General features: G+C 36.6%; 1 protein-coding gene across 2 annotated transcripts in view; it reads right to left on the reverse strand.

Moving 5' to 3' along the window:
- Window positions 1-1599: 1599 nt before the first annotated feature.
- TPRG1 (tumor protein p63 regulated 1) overlaps window positions 1600-19338 on the reverse strand; it is a 139511-nt gene continuing 121772 nt past the window's right edge. For both annotated transcript variants that reach the window (XM_033123237.1, XM_033123246.1), the window contains exons 5-6: window positions 17961-18114; window positions 1600-4854 (exon numbers count right to left, since the gene is read on the reverse strand). In XM_033123237.1, coding sequence (XP_032979128.1) covers window positions 4660-4854; window positions 17961-18114 — 349 coding nt within the window. In that variant the 3' untranslated portion in view covers window positions 1600-4659. The remainder of the gene's footprint in view (window positions 4855-17960; window positions 18115-19338) is intronic.

A 19338-nucleotide genomic window follows, 5' to 3' on the forward strand; every position in this document is an offset into this window, starting at 1 on the left:
AGCTCTATGAGTGACCTTAGCCTTTAAGAAAATACAGGTAATTTCTGGAAATTCCCTCTAAACAACAGTGACCTATTTTTTCCTCACCTCCGAATTAACCTAGCAACTATGATTAAGATGACATGTCTTTCCCTGGGAATGGAGATATATGGAAAAAGCAGTGGACCAGGAATAGGAAATTGGAAAGTTTAGAATCTAATCCCAATATTGCCAAAAATTCATCATCTGTTTTTTGAGCAATTCTCTTCCAGTTTCTAGGTCTTTGCTCTGTGAAATAAAAGCACTGGTGATGTCTATGCTCCCTTAGCCCCACGGTGATGTCTATGCTCCCTTAGCCCCGTGGTGATGTCTATGCTCCCTTAACCCCGTGGTGATGTCTATGCTCCCTTAACCCCATGGTGATGTCTATGCTCCCTTAGCCCCATGGTGATGTCCATGCTCCCTTAGCCCCATGGTTCTGTGAATTGGCTTCCGTAGTAATGCTTCAGCAAACGGATGAGAATGGGCCTCAAGGCAAAGGACCCAAAACTTATGTTATTTTTTTTTCTTATTTTTGTTTGTTTGTTTGTTTTTTCTGCTTTAGGGACTGGCCAAAGGTCAGTCTGTCTAAATATATCCTATTGCCCACTGGGAAGTCGGGCATGGTGATTCTTTATCACTCCCCTTCTCGTTGAGGGTAGAGAATTCATCATCTTTGCGTCTGTACCCAAATGTCCCACATCCTGATATGGAAACCCAAGTTGAACCTACTCTAGCATAAGAACATTTTTTAAGTGAAAGAGATGGCAGGTGGACTTTATAGGATCTAAGTCAACAAAAGGAGAATGTTGTAACCATCAGAACTGCCCAAGATATATCAGAAGACTGAGCAAGCTGTCACAATAGAAATGTTCAAGCAGTTTCTGAAAGGAGACTTACTGGGGATTTCCTAGTGGGTATTCCTGAAAATTCCCACTAGAGGTTAAAGAGGGTCAAATATAAGGTGATAGAAGGAGAATTGACTTTGGGTGATGAACACACAATGTACTGTACAAATGTCGTATTAGAATTATACACTTGAAACCTACATAATCTTATTAACCAAAGTCACCCCAATAAATATAATAATTTTTTTTAAAAAAATGATCAGATAAAAAAGATGGCTGACTATGACATTTGAATGATAACATGCTTTGTACTTAACAGCTCTAGTATCTAATCCTATTCCCAATCAAACTTATCATGCCCCTTTTGGAAACTTTATTGGTATAGTTCAGATGATAGTGTAAAGGAAAAGCCCAGGCACACATATACGTCCCCTGGTTTGTGGACGTGTGTTGAGCTTAAGGAAAAATGAGAATCCCAAGTGTCAAATGAGAAAATGATGGTCAGTGTGTCCACAGTGACCAAGAAACCATTCCCAGAGAGAGCTGAATTTAGTCCCCATGAATGTTGCCCCACTTTCTGCTGCAAAAGTCATATCACTCTATATTATCATTGAGTCAGATACTCAATGCTTTTTATTTAATAAAACAATTTAACCTCATTTCATTGAGTTCTCACAAGAATTTTATTAAGAAGGCAGAAGAGGTATCATTGTCTCTATTTTGCAGGTGGGGAAATTAAAAAGTTAAGGTAATTTTCCAGGGTCTCACAGGACAGATTCAATTCTTTCCAGAAAAAAAGTCTACTAACCTAATCAATAGCAACAATTATTTGAAGAAATATAAAAATCATAGGTTAAAGGATTACATCAATCATCTCTTCAGCAATCCCTTTCACAATATCCACGTTATCTGTCCCTACTTGAACACATCAAGCAATAGGGTGCTTACTATTTCAAGGAGCAAGCCATTCAGTTTTTGGACATTTCTAATGGTAAGAAGTTGATTCTTATCTTAAATTGTCATCCAAATTCCTGTATTCTCTCATGATCATAATCCTGCTTTCCAGATCCCATTTATTACTTTATGGGATGTCCCAGAAGACAGTCTTTGCAAAATAATCAAGATAGTTCTCCTGTCATCTCTGAGTTCACTTTTCTCTACAGTAAACAACTTTTGTCTTATTAAATGCTTATCCTGTTGTTACAGACTGGACCTCAAGGCTAAGAGACATCTGCCTCCTCTCATCTTTTCTGATTTGATTCCATTGATGATGCACTGTGTCGTTTAGAGGGTCATTTGGGAACAGTCCTACTTAGGTCACAAAGGGGACAACTGTGCAGAAAGAAGTCAATTGTCAGGCTGATCCTTAAATGGTAACTCAAAAGAATAGGCTGGACATTTCAGAGGCTTCTGCCAACAAATGCCACTATCTTGAGGCAAATGGGGATTTTCGGGCAACAGGGTTATAATAATTTGCCAATTATGTCTACTTCAGAATGACTGCCAAAACAATCCAACGACTTTTCATTCCACTACTGTTGACAGGACAGCTAAGAATTTCAACATTTCCTTTTACAGTCTGAATAGAAGTTCCCTGCCTTGGGGACTGTAACAATATTTGCCATCATGGGGGGAAAACGTGGGGGCTGTGAAGGGAAAAGAGAGGGAGGGAGAGAAATACTAATGGAAGTAAACAAAGACAAAATAAAATGAGGTTTATTCAAGGCTTGGGCTTTCAATGCTTGCATCAAATTGATGTTTGCAAATGTATCAGAGGGCAGACAGATCTTTGGAATTGAGGAAGTACGTTTTTCCAAAGAAAAGACTTCAAAATAGACTCCACATAAGAAAAAAAAGAAAAATTACTTGGAATTTTTCATTTGAATACCAACCAAGGTGTCTCAACTTTGGGTCTTGGGACAGGCAAAGAGCTGATTGTAATACTTATAGTGTTCAACATTCTTTTCAAAATAAATTACAAATAAAATTGAAAAATTGAAAAATAAAAGAAACTTGAAGAGATGATAAAAGATGAGATAATCTCCCAAGTTGTTCAAAATTAGATATAAGTCAAGGAGAGATGAAGAGGAAATAAGAGAGAAAAGAGCAATTGAAATATAGAATGAGTTAGGACAAAATTATATAATCTTATGAACCAAGGTCACCCTAATAAATTTAACAAAATTAAAAAAAAAAAAGAGCAGGTTAAAAAGATGGCTGACTATGACATTTTTATGATGATATGCTGGTACTTAACACCTCTTGTGTGTACTCCTATTCCTAATCAAACTTATGATACCTCCTTTGGAAACTGCGAAACCCTCTGGATCCATGGACATTCCATAGGAGGCCCCTCTGAGACCCACATAAAAAGACCAGTGGGCTTCCCACCTCCCCTTCAATCATGTTGGCCCCTCTTTTATCCGTTTTACATATTGGGCATCTATTAGAATGAAAGGGTCTGCTATAGAAAAAAAAATGTTTGAACAAAACACTGCAAAGGGAAATGAGCTATTGAAACTTCTTAGGGAATTATATAATCAAATTGTGCTTTAGGACTCTGGCAACCAAGAGCAGGATGGATTAGAAGGGGGTAGCCTTGGAGTGAGGATACCAATTAAAAGACAATGACCTTTAAAAAAAAAGACAAAAAGCAGACTATAGCCATTATCCAGGTGAACAGAATTAAAAAGTTGATCTAATAATATACCTGTGAGAATGGAAAGGAGGAGTATATGAACATTTTTGAAAGAAGAATGAACAGTTCACTATCTGGGCTCTGGGGTACAATGCTAAGCCACATACAGATGTGGTTCTGCTATGGTGGGAATGTTTGTGTCCCCCCAAATTTTATATGTTGAAATCCTAAAGTTTAATATGACGGTATTAAGAGGTGGGGTCTTTAGACAGTGATTAGGTTATAAGGGCAGAGGCCTCATGGATGAGATTAACACCCTTGTGAAAGAAGCACAAGAGAACACCTTTGCCCCTTTACCATGTGAGGGTATAACAAGAAGCCTGCAACCTGGGAACAGTGCCCTCACCTGACCGTCCAGGCGCCCTGATCGCAAACAGAATTCCGGCCTCCAGAACAGTGAGAAAGAAATTTCTGTTGTTTATAAGCCATCCAATCTGTGGTGGTGTTATATCAGCCCATACAGACTAAGACAGCTACTACAGGGGAGGTATTTGGCAGGGAATTCAAGACTGATGGATTTCTAGGATGATGACTGGGCCATAAAAATGCCACAGAGAAATCCATGAATTTGAAGATGCTGAATGTGAGAGGCCATCACTGATACGTATATATATACACACACAGGTACAAAATTGACTCTTGAAGAAATATCAAGGGTGCAAATATGTATTTGGAACTCATTCTAATAAAAAGAGTAGTTGAAATAATATAGACAGTGAGACTCCAATGAAAGACAAGATCATCATCAGAAGGCAGAAGATCAAGACTTGGAAAATGCCTACATCTAGAAGACAGGGGAGCCAGAACCCAGAGTCTGCCCTGAGTTTATGATCAGCTATTCATTTGATAACATTATCTGATGGGCTTCGGAGAATTTCTTTTCTGGTTTTAGGAAATTTGATCATCATTATGTGAGGTCTGAAGTGTGCATCTATCATTCTAATCAAGCTGTTTAGATGTCCTAAGGTACTAAATATTCAAAAGCATGCGATACTATTTAAAAGTAGTTGTTGCAGTCCAAAAATATGGCAGCTGAACCCAAATCTTCAATAATGACACATCTAGGGATGATGTACTTGTACATCAAAGAGAGTCTCAAAAACCAATGCTCCCACGGGCAAGGGAATAACCAAGTTTGTTGCGGTTTCCAATGAATGACATCAGCCCCGTGTAGGTCTCAATCAAAATGGGTTCAGTTAACACCATCAGTCCCTTTCCTCTTTCAGATCCACTGGAACTCTTGAGTGCATTCTGGATAGCTGGAACAAGCTTAGATGTGAACCCAGACAACTGAAGAAGAAAAGAAGGCAGAGTTAGTGACGGCAGATGGTCCAGATGAACCCAATCCCCAGCCAGTCCTTACAAAAGTGGACGACACTCAGGGGCCGCAGTTATTCTTAGTTCTTAAACTGGAATTGTTTCTCCAAATTGTTAACGTTGCTTCTGTTAGTCTTTTAATGAATTAATCAGTTAATAAATTATGGAGATAAAATCACCTGCTTTATCTTGTTTATTTTTATTATTCATAATTTGTACAACCCTAAGAAACCAGTTTAATAAATGTTTGCCAATAGTCTATTATGAATCAGACACCTGTTGTGTGCTACTGAAGATTTAAAGACAAGGAGGATACAGTCTCTGCCTTCACAGAATTGATACCATAATAATCTAAGAAATGAACTTGTAATGATTATACAAAGTTCCCAAAAATAAATAGCACAAAGAGGCGTAAGATGCTAAAGGAACGCAAAAGAGGGAGAGATCATACATGGTAAGAGAATCAGGAATGACTTGAAAAGGCGACTCTTGAGACAATCCTTTAAGGGTTCACCAGGTTTCAACCAGTGAAATGGGTAAAGGAAGGCCTCCTTGACAGCTGCTGTTTTCCAACCCAGTATCCTTTCCACCATTTGAGATTCTTCTACTAATAAGAGTATTTCAATTTTCCTTTGGAGAATCATCCTCTTCCAGTGAGGTCAAGTAGTTTAAATGGAACTGACTTTAGCACATAACTGAAGTCTAACTAATTAGAGGAATCCATTCCTCTGGTTACAGAGATTGGTTCAGGTATGGGTACATGACCAATGTGACTGCAAAGACTACAAGCCTGGAGGTATGCATGGTCATTTTTGCTATACATGGTGAGAATTTGACTGAGAATGAAGCCAACAAAGGTGAAAGAACTAAGACATGGAGAGATATGTATTCTTCATAAAGGTATTTGAATTACTAGATCAGCCTACAGTGAACTTTTAAGTTAAATGTGTGGGAAAAAAAAATTCTTTCTTTTGGTCAAGCCAAATCAAATTGAGTGAAGAGGAGAATAACGCAGGGAACATTCCAGAGATATAAACAAGGAAAAGAACTGAGAAAGTTCATACATTTGTATGTCCATTAAGCTATTTTATATCCATTATCTCAATCAAATATAAACCTATCAGGTAGGTAAAAGAAGTTATCATCATTTCCATGTTAGAAACCAAGGCTCATAAAAGTAAATGATTTATCCAAAGTCACTTCACTTTCTGTATCATAGTTTTAAAAAAAAACACATTTGGAATAAGGGCCTACTCACAATGAGATCCAAATCTGTTTCCTAGGCAACTGGATCACTAATCTAAATGAAAGCTCTTAGAATATATTCCAATATCAATTCAAATTATTAAGCGTACTATATAAATTGTTCTTCTCATTTCTCTATCAGGAGGCCAATCTTTTCTTTAAGAGACTAAAACAAGAGTGATGCTTCAACAAAGAAATCTTTTATCATAATCCAATTTTCTATGTAGGTTTTATCCTGGATTCTTAATTTTATACCAAAGTGATCTCAGACAAACCACTTCTCCATATTTGGTTTAGAATTTAGAATGTATCTATTGTTGGCAATTGACCAAACCTATAAGCAAGAAAATAAGAAAGGGGGGGAAAATCATGCAAATGAAGCTTCTGTAATTTGCTAGCAGTGTGACACTGTAAATTTCCTTTCCCTTTCTGAGCTGCAGTTTGCTCTTTTGATAAGAGACATTAAAATCTGTTGCCTAGATAATACCAGAAGAAAAACAGTGATTGATGATAAGACAACATAGAATTTGCTTGAATACCTGAATATCTGTGGATTTTTTACAATAAACTACTTGTCCCTCTACTTTTCTTTAAAGTAATATTTACCTAATTGGATAATATAAAAAACATTAATTTAAAAAAATATGCTTACTTCACTGATGTTAAAGAATCTAACAGACAAGTAGGGTTTTGTTTGTTCTCCATGAGTTTCTTGAATAGCAACAAAAATAGACAGAAGGGTACCTCTTATTGCCAGTACCTGCATGCTCTTTGACACCTTAAAGGGATCTGAATATCGGTTACTGAATAAACAAACTATAGGTACATAATATGGGGATTCTCGAAGGAAAGACATACTTTCAACCAACTCTATCAGTGCTTTAGTTAATTGGATAAGAAAAGCAGAAAAAAGTTTTCTTTCTTCAACTTCCAAAAGAGGAACAGCAAAAAAGGAAGAATAATTTAATAACATGGGCATTTAATCTCTGTGTTTTAAAATCATGGAATTTCAAAGTCAGAAGTGACCTTAATTTATCAATTCTAGCCACTCATCTAATGTTTCATTTGCCTTGCCACATTCTCACCAAGAAGCCACATTCCTCTACACAATTATATCCAATGCTATGGAACACATTGCTATCTGAGCATGTCCATGTCATCACTGTGTATAAGGGGAAAATGCTTTGAATTACATATAGAGGGACCATACATATGTTTCCTTGCACTATCAGTAACTGATGGTTAGACCTTGGAAAAAATAATCTCACTGAGCCTTAGTTTTACACATCCGAAAATGGGAAAATAATAATAATAACAATATAAAACCAACTTAATCAGACTGTTGTATGTATTTAAGTGAATTAATTGAATGCATTTTGTAAAGCATATTATTTATAGATATAAATGTTAGCATTTATAGGCAGAAAAGATTTCAGCTTCTTTAATTCGATTCCCTTGAATTCCATATTTGAATGCCAATTTCCTTAATATATATCACAGACTTCAGAAAGCACCTATTTTAAAACTGTGATATGCGCTTTTCTAAAGTAACAAAGATGCTAAAGGATACATTAAATTCTACTCAGAAACCATAGATTCTACTCAAAAAACATGGCTTGAGCATTAAAGTATCTCCTCCGAGACATTTATCAATTATAAAGGGAAAAATACTAACTTTACAGAAGAGAAACCCAGCATACACCATCTTAAATAAGTGATTAAGGTTAAGACCATCACCGCTAGTAATGAGACATACAGGCACTGTGAGCCTGCGATATGAGGCAGTGACAGGATACAACATAGTTTCTGCAGTATCTTTGCCGAAAACAAAACAAAACAAAAAACAGACCTCAAACTAATCATGAGAAAACATCAGGTAAATCCAAATTGAGAGACAGTCTACAAAATAACTGACCAGTATTCATCACAAGTTCCAAGATCATGAAAACAATGGAAAGACTGAGAAACTTTGACAGTTTAGAGGAAAATAGAAGAACATGAAATATATAAAAAGATCCTGGACTGAATGCTGGAACAGATGGAGGACATTAAGGAAACACAACAAAAAACAGTGAAATCTGAACAAGGTCTGTAGTTTAGTTAGTATTATTGCACCAATGTTGAATGTCCAGGTTTTGATGACTATATTATAGTTATGTAAGTTGTTAGAAGAGTTTGAATGACTGGTACATGGGAACTCTACTATATTTTCTGTAAGTCTAAAATTATTTCAAAATAAAAAGACTTTAAAACCTAAATTTAAAAAAAGTTGTAATTATTAGTTCCTTAAGATTGTCGAAGTTTTCAATTAATTATGGAGAAATGTTTAAAAGTAAAACAGATTCACGAAAACATTGTTAGTTTGCTTCTCTTACCTCTATATTTTAATATAAACCGATATCAAAATGATACAAACATTAGTAAATTTTCATTAATATTGAATTTTCAAACATGAATTACACTGAGGCAATTGAGTTCATTGAATAATTTTCCATTCAAAACAGTTAAATACTTTCAATTTTAAATTTTTTTCTGAAAAATTCCGCTGAATGGATTCTTCCTTTTGCAACATTTACAACAAAAATTTGATTTTTGTCCATTTTAAATATAGCTATTATACATTTTCTTCTGAAGATGTTATTTTTAATATTATTTTCCTGAGTGTGATTTTAGTTGTTAATTCCACTTTGTGTTTAATTCTGTTAAGACTAACTCTTCTCAGGCCAAATTTTGCTTCTTAATGTTAAAAATTATATGTGATTTTTCAGTTTGTTTACCAGCTATATGTTTACCCAATGCCATTTTGTTTTATCTATTTTTAATTTTCTGTGTGTATATGAATTATTTCTATTAGTACTGTAAACTAACTCCCTGTGTCACTAACAGAGGAAAAGTCATCTAAAATCATTCAAAAAATATTGATGAAGCACTTACATTCTACTCCAGGTATGCTCTAAGTGCTGTGAGTAGAGAGGCAAGAATCCTGTTCTCATGGAACATACATTCTTGTGGTATGAGACAAAAAGTAAAAATAGATACAAGTGATTTTGATAGCGATAAATTCTAGGAGGAAAATAAAATGTTGTAAAGGGATAGAGAGTAATGGAATTGAGCGTTACTTTATATATCATATGCAGGGCAAGGCTTTCTAAGGAAGCCTTGAACTGAGGCCCAAATGATAAAAAAGAGGCAGCCATTTAGAGAAGGTATTCTAGGAAGAAAATAACAGCTTTGCTAAGGCTGTGAGGTAGGGATGCTTAGTTTATTTAAGGAACACCGAAAATGCCTGCAAGACTGGATTATCATGATCAAAAGAAGGAGGTCAGAGTATTAGGCATGAAGAATCTCGTGGGTTATCTTAGGAACTTTGAACCGAAGTGGTTTTAAGGACTAGTTTAATGTTGCATGTTTGGTTTTTGTTTTGTTTTTAAAATAATTCTGCCTGCTATTTGGAGAATTTACTGTTAGATTTAAGAATGGAAGCAGGAAGGTAAGACAAGTTTGTAGGTCAGTTCAGTAGTCCAGGCAAGAGATGATGGTGGCTTGGACAAGACAGCGGTGGTGAACATGGGAACTGATTGAATTGGGTATTTTTTTTTTTCTCTTCAAAATAGAGCAGCAGAACGTGCTGGTATGATTGAATATAGGAGGTGATGAGAATTGAGGAATCAAAGATGACATCTAGATTTTTGGTCTGAGTAATTGGGTAGGTAGTGATATCAGTACTGAGTTGGAAAAGCCTGTGGGAATAGGGTTTGGAAGTGGTAAGGTGCAGGGATCAAGGATTCTGTATGAGATGTGTGTTGTTTGAGATGTCCAACCAGTAAGCCTCTTACAGATTTACAATAGTCAGCTGGAGACAGGAGCGTGGACCATGAAGAATATGTAGATGTAAATGTCCATGTCTATAGTTAAAAATTTCATAATCATAATTATAGATCCAGAATTCAAGGACAATATTCATAAGGTGAAGTTAATAGCCTAAACAAGATAGGACATAAGGCAGGGGTTAGAAATCAAGAAATTAAGAAAATTTTTGTTGGACAAGATGCTACGCACTAGGAGCAGTGCACAAGGGGTCTAATAGCTTACAGAGGGTCGAGTTTTCCAAAGATTTGTCCAATGCTAAATGGCTATTAAGCAACAGAGCAAGGTCTTGGACCCAGGTCTCCCGACTCAAGTCCTAAAGTCCATTCTGTTATAAAATACTACTATTATAAGCAGTAAAATTCTAATATTTAGGAAAGTATCTGTGTTCCTTATTTTCAAAAGGAAGAGAAGAAATAATCAGACTCAGGAATTTTCAAACCATGTTCCTTAGAACACTAGATTTCCTTATAAGGTGGGTGACCATAAAATTTATCATTCAAACAAGGATTCTTTTGAAAAGAAAGGAAGTTCCTTTATTAATAATGTTGGGGCAACAGATTCTTAAGGGTTTGGTGAGAGGGTGTTGAAGAAAAGGAAGAAGCCAAGCAGGTAACCTGCTTCAGTTCCTGCAATCACATCAATTAGAGCTGTTCTATTTTTATCAGTTTTATATATTTGGGGTCTGCATAAGATTCTATTTTTAAAAGGCTGTTTTTCAAGAAACATTAAAAAACCCAACACTGTACTAAGCTTGCCTAGGAAACTCTAGCTCTGACTATTCAATCCACAAAGATCTATAATGCCCATGTTTCTATTCATCTTTCAAACCAAGCTCAAATCCTATCTATCCCATAATGTCATCCCACACATTTAAAGAAAAAGTTAATTTTTTTATTCTATTACATTTCATTTATACCTCCACTCAAATATTTCATTCAGTTTTCTAAGAATTAAGAGGCTGTCTGTCTATACAACTAAACCAAGATTTCTCTACCTTGGGATTACTGCTATTTGGGGCCAGATAACTCTTTGCTGAAGGGGATGATGTCCTCTGAATTTCAAGATGTTAAGAAGAATCCCTAGCTTCTATCCACTAGAAACCAGTAGCATCCCACCCCAGGTGTGACAACCAAAATTATCTCCAGACATTACTAAATGTCCCCCAAGGGCAAAATCATCCCCTGTTGAAAACCACAGAACTAAAGAAAGTATAGCATGATGTAACATGAGTATTGAGATCAAATAGACCTGGCCTTAATTTGCAAATATGGCACTCACTAGCTGTGTAACTTTGGGCAAGTTATCTAACCTCTCTGAATTTTATAGTTCCTTTTCTATAAAATATGGCTATTAATAGCACCAAAAATACATGGGGGTGCCAAAAAATGTATACACATTTTAAGAGATGTTATCTATATATTACTTTTCAAAGTTGAATTGAATTATAGTAGCAAGTGTAATATGGCATTCGCTCAAAAGACAGCGTTAATCAAATGAATGCTATCGTCACCATGTGACAGGCAGGACAGTCAAAGAAAATGGCGGAAGCACGGTTGTCGTTCCAGGAGCACAAGACCATTTTGAAGTGGTATTTGAAATTCGAGAATGTTGTGGAAGTACAACAACAATGGAGGTGTGAGTACGCAACAGAACCTCCAATATGCCTAAGAATTGCACACATTTGTGGTAAGTTTGACACGCATGGCCCTGTGTGTGATGTGCACAAGATCCAGGAGGCCTCGCTCAGCAACAAGTTCTGCTTCTCCTCTGCTACGGGGTTGGAACAATTTACACGCTCGCCACAGAAGTCTACCAAACAATGTTCGCCATAATCAGAAGTGTCTGGAAACTGATGGGAACCACTCTGAGCACCTCTTGTAATTGCAGAAGTCAGATGTGACTTGTATTCATTTTTTGCTATCGGTATATATTTTAATACAGTTTTTTCCTTTCTTAGAATATGCATACATTTTTAGTACCCTTTGTATTTTGTAAAGATTAAACCAACTTTAATAAACAAGAGGTTTGTATATAAGCTCTCTGTATGTGTACGCACATGATCAGATTTTTCAGAAGAGTTGGGGAAGTGAAATGTGATGAGACTAAAATTTGGAGTCATGTTGCAAAGGCCAGAAAGGAAGCCTATTGCTAATAATTAATAAATATTGTCAATAAATCATTATCATCATCGTCGTCATCATCATCACCATATTAAAATATAGTTTCCTAAAGGCCAAAGTCCAATTCACCTTAACATTTCCATTGCCAATGACCTCTGGATTGTCAAGATGCTTTTTCATAGATCAATAAATGTTTTTCAAATTAGATTACTGAATGCTTCCCCAGTCATCATCATAAGTTTCATTTCATGAGAATCCTTTATTGTCTCAGAATCTAAGTAATGAAAATAACTTCTGACACAATTTCATACCCAATGAACTTGGCATTTTGTTAGAGTCAGATGCACTTTATTTCTAGTCATTTCTGTGAGTCCTCTAAAAGTGGGAGGGGCCAGGAAAACAGAACAAGCTGAAGGAGAGGCAGACAAAAGGCCAAGTCCCCAAGCTGGCTCTTGGGCGGTTCAAGCACCTGAACTCAATCTGTGTGACAGGAAAGCGGTGTCATCTGATATGAATGCCACCCGCCACATACTTTTCTCTAAAAGCTTTTATACACCCACCCCTGCTCCTTCTTTTATTCCCGTCTCAAAAAACGGAGGGTCAAGTTTTAACAACTCTGATTATATAGGGGCTGTGTGTTGCTTAGGGTAAGCATAGCAGTGCGTGTGTGTGTGTGTGTGTGTGTGAGAGCACTGAGGGGTGCGGTGGGGAGTGTTGAATGTTCTTCACTTTATAACAATTATTTATCAGTTGAGTGACTGGGCCCCTGGTTTGCTTCAGGTTCTGTCTGCCAGCAGTTCACTGCCCAGAGTCTCAGTTTTCCTTATTACAACCATCACTTGCTTCCTGTTTACACTGGGTAAAGAAACCTGGTTTCATGCCCGCAGGTCCACATTCCTCAGCTGAGCAGGTTTTCTAAGCCTTCAGGCTATATGTTTCAATCTCCCTACGTAGAAAGTGAAGCATGCTGGGATAAAGAGTAAGTCCACCCAATACTGGAAACCACTTGGAAAATCACACAGCTGGACAGAATGTCAATATCATCCTTGCACATTTTACCTTGAATTATCTTTATGGAGATACCATAACTGTGGGTATATTCAGGTGTGTAAAGAGAAAAAAGAGGATGAGGTAGAAGCTTCTTTCCTACAAAAGCGAGGTTTCTACACATCTTAATTTGCATACTCATCGTATTCCATTCCTCCAACTGTCCTGTCAACACATGTGTGAACACACACACACACATACTTTATACTCAAGCTGAAATTAACTACTCTTTATCCAAGAACATTTCATATACCTTTGTAATTTTCAGCTTCTAATCATGTTTCTTTTACTTAAAATATCTTCCCCCACTTTCTTTAATGCTTAAAGCATTCATGCCTTGAATTTCACATCAAATGTCATCACACTTGTCAACTTTAAAATATACCTGTTTCCTCTTCTGGGCTCCCACAAAACCTTGTGAATCCCTCTAGGAACAGTCTTAGCACATTAAATTATAATTTGTTAATTACCATTTTTTGCCTTCTCCTTCTCCACTATAAATGTCTGGGGAGCCAAATCTGTTTTATTCTTCTTGGTATCCCATGTTACTAGCACATTGCTTAGCATGTAGTATTCAAATGTCAGGTAGGTACTCAGTGAATATTTGTTGAATTGACGTGGAGGGAAACCAAAGGGCTAAGATACATTTGTAAAGCTACATTTTGATTGCTAAAATATTCACTTTCATAATTCCCTTGAAAGGAAACATAAAGATGCCAGAAAGAAATAAAATGTGGGTCTGCAGATCACTTAGATTTGGCTGTAGAACTTCCATGACCCATTCACTATGATTCACCAGCTCTGGGCTCAGTCACTAGTCTCTCCCAGCAAGACTATAAACACACTCAAACAATACACCAAGGCAATTAAAAGAGGAGAGATAAGGCTACAGGCTGCAAATGTGGATGAAACAATTGAGGATAACTTAACCTGGTCATAATGTATACTATTACGTCACATCAATGAACATGAACACATGCACACAGAGCCCCTTCAGGTGTATATCCATTTTTCTCCATATTAGCTAATTGTTTGGGTGTGAAAATAGAGCTGCTTTATTGTAATACCTTAGTCAATTCACTTATCACTCTTAGTATCCTCATTTTTAAAATTGGATATAGCTATCCTGACCTCAAAGGGTTTAAGTGGTTGAATTACATGAAAAACATGGGAACTGCAATAAATAATATAAAGAATAATGATATAATATTACATGAAATTATTTTCATGTCTGGTAATAATATAATATATAATCAATGCCAAAAGACTATTATTTTCTATTTTCACAACTGTTTTATTATAAATAATGCAAAATATGCTCATACAGAGATTGGAAAATGTTGGTAAGGCTCAGAGATAAGCAAGAATGTCTGGATGGAGGTCATTTGACCATCATATTTCCCAGGTGTAGAAGTGACATAGTGAAATAGATTTTTTAAAAAGTATATTTTGACATAGTATTGCATAAATCTAATAGTGATTTTTTTTTAGATCAGATCTCAATTTCTAACTGCCTGAAACCAACTCAACCCATGTTCCATGGACATCTCAAACTCATCATGTCCTAAACTGAACCTCCAAACTGCTCTCTTTTAGTGTTGTACCCCATTCAAATTAATGGAATCACCACCTACTCAAGCCAGAAACCAGGTCATCTTTGACATCTTCCTCTCCTTCACTTACTATATACATCCTGTGAGTTACCAATATCCTGAATATCTCAAAATGTCTTCATCTTCTCTCCATTCTTATTGCCCTAACTTAGGTTAAACCTGCATACCTATTTTTTTCTTTGAGATATTAAAAGTATGGTGGGGAATATATAAAACTCCAAGTACACTGAATTACTCTGTGTCTAAGAACACCTCTGGTACGTTCATGTGCTTCCACTTCTCTTCATTTGATCTTCTGTTTTAGTTAATTAATACTCATTTAAAAATCTTTGAATTTTTATCTGCCTCCTCTATTAAACAGTGCCTTCCACAAAAGGAAGAATCTTGTCTCATTTTTGTTTGTATCTTTAACAATAGTCGTAATACCTCTACTTTGTAGATGTCAGAAAATATTTGTTAGATTCCAAGTGCTGTAGAAGAAAAGATTCTGAGTAAAAAATAAATTTGGATTTCTAAAATATATTTTTTGAAGTAATAAGTTATTTCATTAAATTGTAAGCAATTTGAAACTTTTGACTGTGTGTAACTCAGCTCGACCTGATTCCCTTTCCTGCGCCATAATAGTTTTGCTAAATTAAATTGTTTCAGGGTATTGATTTAGTTATGCATTTCATACATATTCTTTGACTTTTTTTCCTGTTTTATTCACAAGGGAAATGGAAAAAGTAGTTTATATCACCCTTTTAACATCTTATGTTATGCCAAAATATTCATATAAAAGGTATTCTATATCCCCAGAATTACCTTTCTTCTTATTTATTTTTTATGTTAATATAACTGGGACTTACTCAAAGCCAATCTTGGAAAATGTCCTAACCATAAATAATATTGTGACATAAAACCAACAACAAAAGAAAAGCTAAGACTCAACTGGATCAGACTACTCATCATCTCACATTCCAGATGAAGATCACTTGTTTTCCTAGAGAGCTGGGACTTGGGGTGGTCTTTGACTAAGAAATGGCTTGGCAAATGGAAGTGCCAGACTGTTGCCAGGAAGAAAAAAAAAAAACAAGACTTTGGAAGAATGACTTAAGGAGAAAAACCTTAAAGGCAACATACTTAAGAGATCCACAAAGTAGTTTGATTGACTGAAAACCAACCAACCAACTAACCAACCATTCATCATGCTCAAATTCACACATATGGACACATACACACACATACCCCATGCAAAAAGAGCTGTATGAACATCGAGTTTCCCTTAGTCTTGGATAATCGGAAGGCTTGGGGAAAATTTAATGTTCCGGTCTACTAATTATATTCATGGGTATGTAGGAAATAATTATTCCATACCCCTTTCCATATTTAGCTTTCATCTTCCTTTTTAAATTATTTGATCGTATTTATATATAGCAGAATAAAACAAAGCACTGACAGGTATTAGAGTAATGCAGTGGCATTTCTCTGAAGTTAACAGGACCAGATTCCCCTTAAAAGCAGGGAATGGCTTTGGGAAGTTACATTGTTAAGCTCTTTGAGTTGGAATCATAGGTGTTAAAAAAAAAAAAAAAGAAACAGATAAACTACTCTGTACTGTTAATAAGAAAAAAATAAAACAGGGTTTTAGAGAGGGGGCAAGAACAGGGTAGAGAAGAGAGGAAAGAGTACTATGCAACCATGCATCAGAGTATCATTATTAATAAGGTCTCTTAAAAACAGGGCACTCTGATAATCCATTTGAAGTTTGGGGCATTATTATGATACAAACTCCCACTGTCTCCCCCTGAAGCCCTCGGTGAGTGTACCATCACATAAATGCCTCTGAGATGCTGTTATACTGTTCTTACTGGTTTTCATTTTTTGTTTTGTTCACATTGGGTGGTAAAGAGGCTGGGGTGGTAATGCTTGAGTTGAGTCAGGCTGGGATGGTGATGCTTGGATCGAGGCACTGTGAAATAGGAGAATCACAGGAAGAGTATCAACACTATCCTTAAAATGAACTAATTTAGTGCCTGCAATAGCTTGAAGACAGAGGGAAGCTTGAGCCCCTGAGGACATTTGCATGAATCTGGAAAAGAGCACTGACTTTTCCTAAGAGCAGAATGGGATGCAAGCCACCTATGCTATATTAGGGGGAATGAAGACCTCATCCAAGATTTAATCACATATATTTTGTTTCAAGTCCTTTTAGGAATGGGGGGGGACTTATGTGAATCAATAAAATATTTGTTTATGTGCATAAATAGCTGTGTTTAAAATAATGCAAAAAATGTATACCATTTAACCACAGAAGACTTTGGAGGCAGATGGCCATGTTCTGTATTGATAGCAAATGAAGAGTTGTGATGTTCTGAAGCGAATGCCAGCAGGTAACAGTAAACATAGAAATGGCAGAGAAGGCGAGGATTTCTAGGCCTAGAAGTGCACTTGTATGTGTTGAAAATATAGCGTTTGATCTTTTACTGCATGTACAGCTCCCACTGTTTTACTTAGACTTCTTAGAGTACTCTAGCGCTGCTTTTAAGTTTCCTCGGGGAAGAAGAAATAACAGTAAAAGGGACTTTCCCTGCCACTAATAAATTTAAAAATCTACTTGGGGAGATAAGACTTAAAGACATAAAAATACTATTAATGGCTTTGCAGTTTATGGAGCATTTTATACACATTCTCTTCTTTAAGTTTGCAGTGATCCAATGAAGTTGGAAGGCAGGGCAGTGTTCATTATTTCCATGTAGCGATAAGACGACCAAGGTCCAGAGAGAAAAGTGACTTACACATGACCACAGAGCATTACCTGACTTCACACCTCACACTATTCCACATTCCACTGAATACAATTAACATTTAATTATATGGAGAAAATTATACGCACCCTGTGGGCAATACACACAGTCAGACAAATATAAGTATTGCAATTTTAAACAATACTACTATAATATCTCACTAAGAAATTAGCCAGGAGGGAACAGCATGGTACGGTTAATATCAAGATTATATATATTTTTTCATGTATGAAACAGCTCCATTGTGTACTGAAAAAAAGTTATATAAACCTGTTAAAGTTTTGAGCTCTATAAGCCCTGGGTTGTAGCTTATCATTTTGTTTAACTGTACCTGTTTTAGAAGTACAAAACTTTATCAACGAAGTTAATCCAAGAGTGAATCCCAAACTGCCTCCTACCTTGCAAATTTCGAGGAACTTCTCACTGGTGTGTTTCACAGGGTGCTCAGAGAGGGTAGCATAAGGCATCTCAGTGGACCACGGGTTCCATCGGGACAGAAGAGACTGCTGTTCTGGGCTCCCCCAGTAGATCCTAAGGCCGTCTCCTTGTCTCCTGCAAGAAAGGAGTTTTCCTTTAGGTTAGCCATTTCCATTCGATTAAAACAAAAAGGAAAGTGTGGGACAGGACGGCAACGCCTCAGTCAGCCTTTATAGTGCTGCTAAGTGGCTTAACTATCAACCAGTTGAATTGTTCCGGGGAATTTAGGAGAAGAAAAAGATTAATTTGCTTTCAAACATGATGAATTCAAAGTGTTGAAAATTCCACGTGTAAATGCCTCGATGGAAATGTGACTCTGTTGTTCAGAACAGAGGCTAGGGCTGGACATTTGAATACTCACTTTGTAACAACATTCTAATAGTTAGAGTTAAAATAGAAAAGGAGAAGGAAGAGTTGACGTGGTGGGACAGGAACTGAAACAGTCAAGATGGGAGAGAGACTCAAGAAGAAGGGAGATGACAACAGCAATGGTTTCCACAGAACCATAAATACCAGCAAGAAATGACTAAGAAAATATCTGGGACTTCCCAAATAGGAAGATATACATGATAATTAAGAAGGATGATGACCAATTCAAAATGCTCTGTGACCTCAGCTTCTACGTTACATGATTCTCTCTTCTCTGCACACATTCCATCTAGCAAAATTGCAGCAATAAACACGTCAAAGCTTGTAGGGAGACTGTCCCTGCACTTTTCTACTAAATTCACAGCCCTGATCCACAGTATGTGGAAAGCAGCCCTTCCCTGGTGTAGCCCAGGCCTGGTCATCTAGTAAACCCAAGTGCAGAGCAAGAGAAAGTCATCTTGGAAGTGATGGGAGGGAATTTGTGGCAGGATACAGTATGGTCACATTGAATAACAAATTGTAATTTCTGTGGTCTCTTCTTTTGCATGTGCCCATCAGAATTTATGGTTTGTGGTTTTAAACATCACCGAATGTAAAGAGATCCCCGGAGGTTAAGCCAAGCTCAGGAGCTTTGCATTCGACAAGCTTTAAAACTAAGTTGCCTGTAATTCTAAACAGCCCCATGGTATATCACAGAGGTCTTGTTTCTTCTAGAAATTAAATCCTGGGATCTAAAATGAAAAACTGGAGCTTAATTATGGTCCCTTCACAAAGCTGTCACTTCCTGTATTAAGGAATTCTCCTTTGGGAATGCTATTGTGGTTTCTGAATGTTTATCCACAAAGAGATGTGTATAAACACCATCTCACACATAAGCACATACCACCCCTCTCCCAGTTGGCTGGTCCTTGAGCTGCTTCTTACAAAAGG

This window comes from Rhinolophus ferrumequinum, chromosome 2, assembly GCF_004115265.2.
Source record: "Rhinolophus ferrumequinum isolate MPI-CBG mRhiFer1 chromosome 2, mRhiFer1_v1.p, whole genome shotgun sequence".
NCBI classification, from domain to species: Eukaryota; Metazoa; Chordata; class Mammalia; order Chiroptera; family Rhinolophidae; genus Rhinolophus; species Rhinolophus ferrumequinum.